The sequence below is a fragment of the Amphibalanus amphitrite genome, unplaced genomic scaffold, assembly GCF_019059575.1.
Source record: "Amphibalanus amphitrite isolate SeventyFive unplaced genomic scaffold, NRLGWU_Aamphi_draft 001024F_arrow, whole genome shotgun sequence".
NCBI lineage: Eukaryota > Metazoa > Arthropoda > Thecostraca > Balanomorpha > Balanidae > Amphibalanus > Amphibalanus amphitrite.
In genome coordinates this window covers 132,449-145,634 of record NW_024882518.1, presented here as the reverse complement: position 1 = coordinate 145,634, position 13,186 = coordinate 132,449, and the positions used below count along the sequence as shown (strand labels likewise).

The 13,186-nt window shown below is 49.4% G+C and overlaps 1 protein-coding gene across 1 annotated transcript; it reads left to right on the top strand.

Moving 5' to 3' along the window:
- The first annotated feature begins 5,063 nt into the window (after positions 1-5,063).
- Positions 5,064-13,174, top strand: LOC122369307 (major facilitator superfamily domain-containing protein 6-B-like). Its single transcript, XM_043343953.1, has 9 exons — positions 5,064-5,199; positions 8,190-8,312; positions 8,732-9,391; positions 9,623-9,750; positions 10,070-10,196; positions 10,465-10,609; positions 11,045-11,196; positions 11,661-11,834; positions 12,321-13,174. Exons 1-9 carry the CDS (start codon positions 5,163-5,165, stop codon positions 12,407-12,409), a joined length of 1,635 nt encoding a protein of 544 aa, XP_043199888.1. The 5' UTR covers positions 5,064-5,162; the 3' UTR covers positions 12,410-13,174.
- The last annotated feature ends 12 nt before the right edge of the window (positions 13,175-13,186 follow it).

The window sequence follows — 13,186 nt, the reverse complement described above, 5'->3', positions numbered from 1 at the left end:
TTTCAAATCGATTTTGTCAAAAATTTCCACGTTAGATTTTGAAAATGTTCCAATATGTTGTGCCCCAGGGTGTCGGCTACCACATGGTATGGGTCAGATATGGGGCGATTGAAAAGCACGTGCCACGTGCAAACGTGTTTGATGGGGTAACCTCCGGGAAAATCCGACATTGGCCTACTCGGGGTCCTCTGGCGTGGAAACGACTTCAACTAGCGACACCAAATCAGTGCAGCCGGTGAGCAGATGAGTCCAGCTTGTCGCACTAGTGGTCACGTGTCGCACGTGCTATTGCACGTGCCGTGGCAGGGGGTCAATTTTGGTGCTTAAATATACTAGCATTGTGAAATGCAAGGAGTGGGGGAAATAGCCGTCAGGCCGTCAGTTTTTATGATAGGGTCGATCTGAAAACGGGTTTAGGCACAGAATGAAGACGTCTAAAAAACTGCTATCTCGGATTTTTTGTAAAATGAAAAATTTAAAATTCTGGGGAAGTTATATATTCGAAAGGTGAAATTTCCCTAAATTTTCCCGTTTTTCGAGTTTAGCCGTCCACTGTTCGGAGACGGTGACACCGGCCGGGGTCATCTTTTACATGCTGATGGCCACGTCGATGGGTCATCACGTGGCGTGAACGGTGAAGCTATCAGAGGTCCGGCACGTGCCACGTGGCCACGTGTTTGAGTCCCGTACCTCCCAGATTATCGTGTGTTTGCCGATTTGTGGCCTTATAGCACGAAAACAGCACAAGCCAGGAACACTGAAATGGTGCAATCAGTGAGCGGACAAGTCCTGCTTACACCACCGGCGGTCACGTGGCACACGTGCAAATTTGTGCACCTCCGTTGCGGAGATATTTTATAGTGAAATATTGAAATAAACATAACTTTGTCAGTTTAAGTCCAATTGGGCTAGATTTTAGTGGGTGGATAAAATTGTTAAGCGACAGGAACGAATGCGCCACGTTTGTTGCAGTGCGCCACGTTTGTCTCAAAGCGCCATTTTTGCCGCAAATCACAGAATGTGCCTAACTTTATCGAACATGGGACGATTAGGATGCGCTTTGATTGAGGGATGGCTGCTTAAACGGCAGATATGAATTCACCACACTTGCCGCAAGGCGCCATATTTGTCTTAATGCGTCAGTGTTTAGTTTAACGGACGGCGTGCGTTTTTTTGCGGCAGTGTTTGTAGCACACCGACTCCCGTGTGCACGTGCAAGGCTCATCCCCTCGTTTGGCGGCGGGCGTTTTTGCTGCGTTTTCAAAGGTGCTTGCTCAAACAACCTGCGGTCCCGCGATGCGGTAACCGCAGGTTGTTTGAAAAGACAAACACTATTCGTTAGAATTGTGTTTTTCTATTGAAAAACAACCGGAGCGGTCCGTCTCCGGGCTATGTTTTGCAAGTCTGGCAGCGAATCGAGACATCTTGATTGGGGCCTAGACGAAATGTACAATCTTCGTAAAAAGTTCAGTGTATAGGCTCCCGGAGGCGATCTACCTTATGGCATCGGTCGCTACTCGCTTAAAACCTCGTGGCACGTGGCACGTGCGATTCCATTTTCCCCGTGTTAAGTGAACGGGGTTTTGGACACTTTTTGCGCGATCGCCAATAGCGGGAAAACGAGCCAAGGAAGAGGTGGTTTTCTTCCCAGCATTTTATGGCAAACACGTTTGGGTACACGCTAGTGTGCGCTGTATACCCCTCAGAATCTCGGAACGTGTCTTTGCACGAGGTCAAAGTTGGAATTTTGCTGTGTCCCATGTTAAGTCAATGGACGGCGATGTCGAGACTTTGCAGAGACATTTTCATTCGATCTTTGTACAAAATTTTAGAGATAGATTTCGCCCAAACTCTTATATCTTGTAAAGGAAAGAGCATAGTACATGCCGTTATGCTTCGTTAAGCTGGCAGAAATCGTTTTTTCTAATAAAGTTCGTTTGAAAATGAAAATTTTTAACATGGAAAGTCAATGGGAGCGTCTTTGTTGCTTAATAACTTTTTACGTTACAGATATATCAAAGTGAAAAGTTAATAAAACATACAACTTTCGATGCTCTTTCCAATAATGTATAGAACGTCACTGCACGATGTGCCGTTTTTAAGAAAAGTTGTAAAAAAGCAGGGCTCGACTGTGACTTGAACCCAACCACATTAGAGTATACGAATAGGTGACGGCGATACCTCCCGTGTGCGGATGCGACACTGATTATTGCTAAATATTAGCAGTAGGCCGCCTGTGGGGTGCCTGTACAAACCTTATATCTCTGCAACCACTGGACCGATTCACTCGCGGTCTTTTGTGTGGGATAGCTCCTTCCTTTCTTACACGTAGTGTGCTACTCTCGATGCGTATGGGTGACCCCTAATGCACGTGCCACGTGCAAAACGAAAAGAAGTCAGTTCAGTAACAAGTCTAATAACTCTGTAGTTAGTTTGCCGATTGCGCTGATACTTGGCATGGTTGTAGGCACCCGCCGCGCAATGCATTTCCATGTGTCACGGTTGGGGTGCCGCTGCACGTGCGCACGGGCAGGGTGACGCTTCCAGATCTCGAGAACGACTGGGCCGATTGTGATCAAAGTTGGCACACCGTTAGGGCTCGGCGAGTAGGGTGCCGTGCACAAGTCAGATGGGACCCAGTTTGCACGTGCGCACGTGCAGGCTGACGCTTCCATATCTCAAGAACGGTTGGACCGACTGTGCTCAAATTTGGCATACCACTAGAGACTAGTTAGTAGGGTGCCGTGCACAAGTCAGTAAGTATGTATTTTCATGTGCCGCGGTTGGGGTGCAGCTGCACGTGCGCACGTGTAGGGGTCGTTTCCCGATCTTGGAAACGGCTGGGCCGATTCAGATTAAATTTGGTACATCGCTAGAAACCGGCGAATAGAGTGCCGTGCACAAGTCAATTAGGGCCCAGGCTGCACGTGCGCACGTGCAGGGTCACGCTTCCAGATCTCGAAAACGGCCGGGTCGATTGCACTCAAATTTGGCACACCGCTATAGACCGGCGAATAGGGTGCCGTGCACGTCAGTCCGTAGCACACCGACTCCGGTCTGCACGTGCAAGGCTCATCCTCTCGTTTGGCGGCGGGCGTTTTTGCTGCGTTTCCAAAGGTGCTTGCTCAAACAACCTGCGGTCCAGCGATGCGGAGCCCAGCATCGCAGATGCTGGTAGGGGTAGTAGTAGGGGTAGTGGTAGGGGTAGTGGTAGGGGTAGGAGTATGGGTAGTAGTAGTGGTAGGGGTATGGGTAGATGTAGTGGTAGGGGTAGGGGTAGGGGTAGTGGTAGGGGTAGTGGTAGGGGTAGTGGTAGGGGTAGTGGTAGGGGTAGTGGTAGGGGTAGGGGTAGTGGTAGGGGTAGGGGTAGTGGTGGAGGCAAAAGCAGAACAGTGGCCCGGGCTGATCCCAGCGGACGAGAGGTGACCTATATGACCTGGCCTGACCCAAAGTGACCGGGGCTGACCCCTTTGACCCGTCTTGACCCCGTATCACCCAAATTTCATCCAACAACGCCCTCAGAGCAGTTCTTTTTTCAAAATTTTCTCTTTACATTTCCGTCCATATCTCCGCTTCTAGACGACACATCGACGTAAATCAAACACCATTCGAAAGCAAATTAGCTGGTGCCGCTTTTTCTCTACCACGCAGCAAAGCAAGTGGCGCAGCCGCTTGTCTATATTACTATTTGAGGAGGGTGCGTCTGTCCGTTACCGAGGTCCCGACTTGGCGGTGCTTTGCGTGGACTACAGGCCAGACCGTTGCACCTAGCCCGGTGAAATTTGCACAACTTATAGATCAAGGATGCGCGACGTGCCTTTGAGGGGTCTCAGCTCGATTGGATTGATAGGGAGCGCGTGGCGCGTGCTCAAAAAGTGCAAATTCGCGTCATAGACTTTACATGTATAAATCGGATTGCGAAATCGGGCGAAAACGGCTAATTTTGGCCGACACGGGTCCAGTTCCCGTGCAATATCTTGGTGACCAGGGGTCCGACCGGCACGGGGAAAACAGCATCGTGTACAGAATTGAACGGGCTATTGAATGGTGTGCAATGCAGAGGATAGCACGCGCCACGTGCACCGGAGAGGGCACTTTTATTTGAAAAATTGCGGTTTTTGAGGGATTTTGGAATTAATTTTATTTTTAGGTGACCGTTAAACGGAGCGAGTTGGAACAACGCCTGTTGGCAAGAGAAATGTACCGCCTCTCATGGGAAAATTGTGAAAAGCTGATTGATCCAATTCAAGGTGGTACGAATCACGGGAGAAAATGGTGTTTGTCAATTTTGTGCCACTTTGTTTATCAAACTGGTTTTACTCCATAATCTGATATCTTTGGCAGTTAAAAATGGCACCGTTGGAAAGAGCATTCAATTCTGTCCAAGGTTCAGTCTTCACTTTTGCAGGATGAGCAACAGTATTCTTAAAAATGTTAATGTTCCAAACCATTACATTGTCATTTTTAGCGAAATTCATCGATGGCCCTCAAAAGACTTCACGCCAGTTTTCGAATCATTTTAAGCAGAACGCATGATAATACGACACGGGCACCTCGATGCGATGTATCTTTGTTTTATTACAAAATGCTTGGCCGTGAAAAAGCAATCGAACGAAATGGATACCAATCAAATCGACACAGACCAATCCAATACCCACGGGTCAAAAACAACCATTCTTTGCGTTGCGGAGCACGCGGGTAACCCTAGTTTATGCTGTTTCTGATATATCGACACTGGCAGTAGGTATGCACGCGTAGAGTCTTCTTAATACCAGTTCGTTTACATGCATACAGCTAAATAAAACTTATCACCGGGATCTTAGTATATATAGTGTCGTGATAACCATGTATGCCTACTGTGTAGGTACTAGGTAGGTATATACCGCCACAATGTCCCTTATCTCTGTGAGGTCTGAATAATACCGTCCCATTCCAATGCAGTCTTCCATCTGTTGTTGTTCTGTGTTATAAATGGCATGATCTCCTCTCTGGACGATCTGACCTGCTTCTCTCGCCCCGACTCCGACCTGACCTGACACCACTGTCGTTTTCGCTATAGGATGGGAGCCACGGCTGAGGGCAACGGCGTGGCTGAGGCCAATGGGAACAGCGGCCAGCCGCCGGCGCCGCCACGCAAGTGGTATCACATCAACAAACAGTTTATGCCCATCAAACTCATCTACTTCTGCTGCCATGCCGGTAAGAGAGAATACCTTTTGGTAGTTAAGGGTACACACACACAAATAATCCACAATGCGCCTAAAATGCACCTTGGAATAAGTTTAACATTCAGTGTGGTACCAAATGCTAGCCAGAACTCTCCCCCTGTACATACATAGCACATAAGCAACCAAGGAGCGGCACTGCCACGTGCCTTGCCCGGGAGCATTGCTCCTGTGGTTCTATCTTTAGAGCTAATATTATCGTTTGAACGTACAAGAGGATAGGTACACAGTACACACGCAGAGCACACACTTAACGACGGAGGTGTTGTATCACTTATCACTCAATCAAATGTTAGACGCAGCGACGCCTAAACATCATAAGTAAACAATGACAAAAATTGATGAGCGAAAAGATGAATCGACTTTTTCACTCATTTATGCACAGAGTAGAAATTTAGAAAACGGTTACATTAAAACGAGTAACTGATTAAAAGAAAACGCATCAGAGTTAAACATACCTACTTAACTTGCATATTCCATTTCTCTGTCGGTTCAGCCACAGTTTTTTTTTTACAATAGACCTGGTATGCCCTGAGACCTACCATTAAAGGGACCCTCCCACCTTAACATTAGATTTGAGTTGAGATAGCCAAATTGGTGGCCATGGCCTGAAAATACCGGTTTGGGCACTCACAACATCGAAAAACGCTTTAATTCGGAGATATCGAATTTCAAACTTGCAGTTTTCGGATTCTAAGGGGCTAATGCATTGGCATGCCCCCTTAGAATTTGTGACGTCAGCGGAGATCTAACGATTTTAAATCTTTTACTAAAACGTTTGGTAGCACGCGGTGGTATATGCTGCTTTGCGCGCAACAAATGCCGCACTTTCAAATAAAGTCGCTAGGAACAGCGGAGATCCCAAAAAGTAAACAAAAGTAAAAGTCTAATATCTTGAAAACCGGTGAATATTTTTCGATGAAATTTGGTAGATATTCGTTTTTGCTCTTTCTGAACCGAGCGACATCACTTTCATGCCAATTCATTAAATTTTTTGAAGGTGGGAGGGTCCCTTTAATTTTAGTATTTTACCAATGGCAAAAGCAAAAATGACTTCCCCTCCCCCCTAAAAATAGCCACTAGAGCCTTACCAATTAATTTCAAAATGCCACACCGGTGACTTCAACTGAAGGACGAAAGCTGAAAGTAATGAAATCCGAGCGTGTAAAGATATTGTGAAGCAGATATCTTGTGGCGCAGAGGTCTCGTGGCGCAGATATCTTGTCTCGAGTGTGTGCGTGTGGCCCGTCACTATACAGACCGAAGGGATATGTTGGCGCATCGATAACATGGTTTTGCCGTTCGGTGGCGGAAGCGGGGTCCGTGTCCGCCAACAGTGGGGTGCTCCTCTCCGATCACACTCTCCTCTCCACCCTGTGACCTTGGTCTGGACATGTGTCCTCTCTCTCTCTCTCTCTCTCTCTCTCTCTCTCTCTCTCTCTCTCTCTCTCTCTCTCTCTCTCTCTCTCTCTCTCTCTCTCTCTCTCTCTCTCTCTCTCTCTCTCTCTCTCTCTCTCTCCCCGCGCCACCCAGGGTGACAGATTGCGGTGACACGAGCCGGCCTACCGGAGGTGCTGTAACAGCGTGCCTCGCCACGGGGGGCGGAGGCGCGCCCACCCGCCCCCTGCGCTACTCGGCGTGTCAGGGGTGTCCGCCATCAGCCATCCCCCGCTGTTTGTCAGTGACTTCCACAGCAACACACCAGTGTCCTCCGAGAGAGACAATGGTTACATAGCTGACGACCTCGAGTGAAAACTAAGATAGAGGATAGGGCGAGGTACGACACTACATGCAGGCACACGTAGGTGTACCCACTTGCGCACACACAGGCACCCGTGCCCCTTCCGCTTCCTGTGCCCCTTCAACGAACACACTGTGATGGCGTTTCAGCTATCTTCGATCGGGAGCAGGACGAAGCGTGCAATCCATGACATATCAAAACTAAACTAAACGCTTATTTCGGCTTACATGCCGCTCACGCATATGTTTATGTGCCGTAACTTCCCATTTTATAATGCAAAATAAAACATAAAATACAGAATATCGAATAGGTAAATCCCAATATAAGCAGCTCTTGTGTCTGCTTCATTGCTATGATTGGTTTGCTTTTGGGGATTCGACTTTTTATTACGCATCAGTCGCCCGTATAGGTGTGGACATAAAGGCAATATTTTGAAGACATAATCATCATCAGCGCAAAATGCAAGTCATTGCACCGGTTGTCTTCTATTGATATTGCTTCACCGTCATCACAGCACATTAGACACTGGTCTGTGCCTGCTTCCGGAGTAGTGGGATCTATCGTCTCTACTTACCTTAAAGATGTCTCAAGTCTCGTTTGAATAACCAAACCATTAGTCACATGGATAGATGACGATGCATAATTCATTCTCCGCTGAAGTTGTCCATCATTTGACAGCAAAAGATGCAACGTCATCTGACACTTGAGACAAATGAAAATGCGTGCTTCTTTTTTGTGACGCCCGTTGACACCTAAACTGGAGGCTCCTGACACCCACTCATCTGTGGCTTCAGCGAGACGTCCTAACAGCATTACGTTATTTCACATAGTCATGATTTAAGCCTCCATTTTATGAAATATGATTATGGCTTTTTATATTTTTCTGCGTTTTCTTATAATTTTCATATACCTATCTACATAACTTGTACATAACAAATGCACCTATAATCAAATGACTTAATGGCAGTTCTTAATTCTTAAGAACTCAAGGTTAAAGGTATAGGTATCTAATTTATCATGAACTCATTCACGAGGTCCAGTTAAACAGCAGTATAGGTAAAATCCAGCTCTTGTTATCAATTTACATCCGTACCTAAATAGATAAATTGTCGCGTAACCGTATATAAAATAGGTACCGCTACAGCCCCTACCGACAATACATATGCCTGTGGAGCGGCGGTCGTTTCAAAGTCTAACTGACCTGTGGATGTTCGTGTTGGCAGCCGGGATCTCGATCCTGCCGCTGCTGACGCTGCACATGACGTCCATCGGGCTGACGTTCGCTGACGTCGCCCAGGTCTACCTCTTCATGCCCGTGGCCAGCTTCCTGGGACCTCCCGTCATCGGTGAGACTTTGGAGTGTGGAGTGTGGGGGACTTGGAAGAATGTGAAGGAGCTGGGGAGACATGGGAATGGAGAAAGCATGGGTTCTGGGGAGACATTTGTAATCGAATTGAAATAGGGCATCGGTGAGACATGAGAAAACGGAAAGACGTGGAACGTCGCGTCGGTGGGAAACACTTCTCGCTGGAAGGACTGTTTTTATTGGAAATTGACTTTCTACCTCAATATTTATTCGTCAAACATCAATATTTCGACACGCTGCGTGCCTTTAGAGCAGGTAGGCAGAAGGCAGCAGGCACTGTAATGTTAGTGATCAAGCTGGAAGGCAAAGGTAGGTCAGGCGACTGAGTCACTGTTGAGTCTCTGCTGAGTCTCTGCTGAATCGCTATTGAGTCGTAACTAAGTCTTTCTCTTCCGGCAGGCTTTCTAGCGGATCGCACGGGCCGAATTCGCGACCTGTACATCGGCTGTCTGGTGATGCACTGTGTGTTCCACCACGCGTTGCTGTTCGTTCCACCGAGTCCACACACCACACCCGAGGCCCTGGCCGCCTCTGCCAACGGCACCGCGCTGTCCTGCACCGACTGGCCGCCGCCCAGCTGTGCCAACCTCACCCGCAGTCTCCACTGTCACCTGGAGTGTCCGCCCGACTCCGAAGGGGAGCTGCTCGCCTGCCCGGCCGGCGACAGCTGCCTGTCGGTCGGCGCAGCTGCCGAGCTGGTGCTGCAGCTGGGTGCTGACGGCTGCCAGCTGCCGGCACTGCTGACCGACAACGTCACGGAGCTGGAGCTGGCGCACGCGGAGCTCAGCTGCCCGGACGGGTGTCGGCTCGAGTGCGCGCCCGGCGATGAACTGCCCATCTCGGACCGGACCACCTACTGGACCTACTTCTTCCTGCGGCTGGCGGCCACGTTCTTCCTGGCACCGGCCTTCACGCTGCTCGACGCCACGTGTTTAGCGGTGGTGAAGGAGTTCCGCTCGCCCGGACAGAACTTTGGACGCCAGAGAGTCGGAGGTATCATTGCCAGCGTGATCATGCCTCCGCTGGTCGGCGCCATTATCGATGCCGTCAGCACCCCCGGTGAGTCAACGACCAAAGCTTTTGTTGTAACTATTTGCACCGAGGCTGGTCAGGGAAGAAATGCTGAATATATGTGCCTAATATATTATTTGCATCGCGTACTTCATTTGTCATTTATACTCGTACCTACTAAGCAAGCATTCAAAAAAGAACCGAGCGATGCAGGCTCTTGACTTGTGTCCTCTAACTCGCTCTCACCCGTTTTTCGCCTGCACCGTCTGCATCCCTCAGGCGCGACCGACTACAGCCCGGCGTTTTACGCGATGGAGATCTGCATGGTCCTCACCATAGTGACCATCTTCGTGTTCCACCTACACGTCTCCTTGCCGGAGAAGGCACACATCGGGCAACTGTTCAAGGTGCGGTGCGGCTACGGTCCATATGCACAACTCACTTGTGCGATAGATATGCATGGTTGTAACCCGATAGCACATCATTGGGAGTACCTATGTGTATATTATAATGCATAGGTATATAAGTCACATATATAATTCAAGCATAGGTACCTGGGTAATAGTCGATTTGTTTTATCAACATTACATGTAGGAACCCACTGATCATACTGATCACTGATGTGCCTAAAACATGAAGTGCTTACTTCTCGTTGCAACTGATAATCTTTGGTCGTCGTCGTCATCCTGCCTTGACTTGAGATGAGCAAACGTCGATTTCTTTCAGGTTTTACGGCGTCCAGAAGCTCTCGTCTTTATTCTTGTGGTGGCCATCTTGGGTTCAATGTGGGGATTCCTGGAGAGTTTCTTATTCGTCTTCCTGAAGAAACTTAAAGCTCCTACCTACATGCTCGGTGAGACCAAGTCTGTATGTCGTGGTAATTAAATTGTTCGCATTAAAACCGACAAGGGATGTAGGCAGCGGCGAAGGGAACATAAAATTCCATCATAAGCTTCTGTGGGCTGCAGCTCACGATTGACTGTTGTCTACAATCCCATGTTTTACAGCCATCAGCCGTTCGGTGTTCTGTTGTACCTATAAGGCATGTTTCCCGTCCCCTCTCATGTTTCGCCTTATACCTACCGTCCGGTCCCAGTTCTGACACTGCACGTGCCGAGCAGGGCTGACGATGACGGTGGCCGGGCTGGCCTCGATCCCGGCCAACTGGTGGTCTGATGCCATCTGTAGCCGGATCGGACACATCAACATTCTCATCATCTCCTTCTTCGGCTACCTGGCGCGCTACGTCGGCTACTCGTACATCCGGTGAGCCATCAGTCTCGGAACCTCAGTCCGGCAGGCGTCACAGGCGGATGGCCGTGACGGTGCACCGCACAATGGGTGTCCGCAGTGTTCAAGGGCGTTATTGATTCGTGACAGTGTGGTTGTTGGATAAGATTAATGACTTACGTAGACCTCCATAGACTACTCAATATCATAGACTCCGTCACTCCATAGACTACTCAGTAATACAGTAGTCTATGCTACCTCACAATCGTTCCCTAGCGGTGACTCATTGAAGTATTGTTAGGTAGGTAGGTATCTGTTCTCTGCGAAATAAATTGTGTACAGGATTTGACAGCAAATTCAGAATCATGCTCCACACCTCGTCCCCTTTGCCTCCGAGACCTTTTGATATGCCGATATGTGTTACCTGACACACAGTGACTGACCAATGACCATGTCTCCTGCGGCCCACAGCAACCCGTGGCTGGCCTTCCCGTTCGAGCTGCTAGAGGTGGCCACTACCCATCTGATGTGGAACAGTGCTGCTACCTACGCAGGCCAGCTGGCGCCACCAGGGCTGCTGGCCACGCTGACGGGCTTCGCTGGAGCCCTTCACTACAGCTTCGGTACGAAGAACCGAACACTAAGCAGAACAGTGGAAAAAAATGCAAACATAAAATCCACTGTTGGATTTGACTCCATCCAGCTTCGCTTCATGGCTATAAGCAAAAACATGTACCTGCTGGAATCTGGATGCTGGCATTGATGAAGCCTAGGTAGAACTGCTCGGACCATTCAACTAGGTTCAACTCACTGGCCCTGCAGAATCGAGCATGTGACGCTGTTGAGTTTAGTACGAAAAACATGCATACCTAACTATACGTTTTTCTGAAATATAATTAGTACAATCGGCCGCTAAACCATTATCCTTTCCATATAATATAATACTTCCATTAAAAGCATCTTTTCTTACCGTCCTTTAGGAAAAAGCAGTCTTGTTTCGGATAACTTCAAGGCTATGATAAGTTCATTACGTGCAGATGACCGTTCGCGGCTGACCGCTGCGCCCCTTCCCCTCGCTGCTGGCCAGGCCGCGGTATTGGCAGCTTCCTGGGCGGCTACCTGATGGCGCTGTTCGGCCCCGTGATCGCCATGCGCTCCATGGGCGTGGCCAGCGGCGTGTGCGGCGTCCTCTACGCCGTGGCCTTCTACGGCTGTCTGCGCGGGCACATGACCCGCCGCGAGCTGCGACAGCGACAGAAAGGTACGGTGTGCACTCTGTTCATGTTTGAAGGTACGCTACGCCGTGGGTTGCCTCGCCGATCGGGCTGTGAGCCGTTCCCAGGTCCCTGTTAGCGGTGTTCCCCGGTCGCCGTCGCTGGTAGAGCTGTCCTCAGCGTCCCTGAAGGCGATCCTTCTCGACCCAAGGGTCTCTCACCGAGTGAGCTGTCCCATTGGGTCCCTGAATTCGTAACTCCTGGCTCCCTGAAGGCGGCCCCTCCCGGCCCAAGGGTCCCTCACCGAGTGAACTGTCTCACTGGGTCTCTGAAGGCAGTCCCTCCCGAGTTCCCACCCATGGGTCCCTCACCGAGTGGGCTGTCTCATTGGGTCCCTGGAGGCGGTCCCTCCCGATCCATCGTTCCCTCACCGAGCGAGCTGTCCATTGGGTTCCTTCAGGCGGTTCCTTTCGACCCGAAGTCCCTCCCAGTCCCTTCATCTCTGTCTAACGGCTTGGCGTCCTACTCGGCAGCACTGGCTCGACAACAGTCGGAGAAGTTCGGAGAGGGCCCCCACGAGATGGCCGCGATGCTGGAAGAAGTTGGCATGGCAGCTAAATGAGGTCAGCGCGGGTTCGCCGGCGATGGAGACTGGCTGGCCATCTAACCAGACTGGCTGGCCTGTGCCGTGTGCGTCATTTGAAAGTGCGTTATTTTCAGTTGGCTGTCCAGCGTACAGCTCGAGGCTATATAACCTTTCAGCCCATGCATGAATGCAATTGCGTGCTGCCCGGTGCATTGTTGTAGCATAGTTCAACATTTCAATGTATCAATGTGGCGCTGCTGGTGAGATTGCACACTTACAAGCTAGCACGCAATGTGAGGTATTACGAATGCGTAACGATGTTTGGTAACTAAGAATGGGCGCTGCTGATGACGGGACGGCGCGGCCGTCTACAGCCCAAGTTACTCTCTGGCATCTAACGTACGCACTAGGAAAGGCCCTGAGTGAGGCAGCGCCGCTCGTAGCTCAATCACGAATGCACCGGGTAGCTGTCGGATAGGATTCCCAGTTTTCACTAACATAATAAACATATAGAGCTGGCTTAAATGGTCGAACGCCTGGTTGCGCTCCCTTTTCTTTGCATATACAAATGCCACTTTTAATGATCCAAATTCATCTCCAAGTGTGTGAATGTAGGCACTATTCCTAGTAGGCATCATTAATAGGCATTCGATGCGCAAGATGTCAAATGTAACACTCATCAGTCATCATTCTGGTGCCCTGTTACTATCGAAGTTGCAGCGTCTAGCGCTTCAACGTCTAACCCTGCTCATCCATCTACATTCATGTATATTTTAGATAGAAATAAACAGATGAGAGGAACATTGAGTGTTT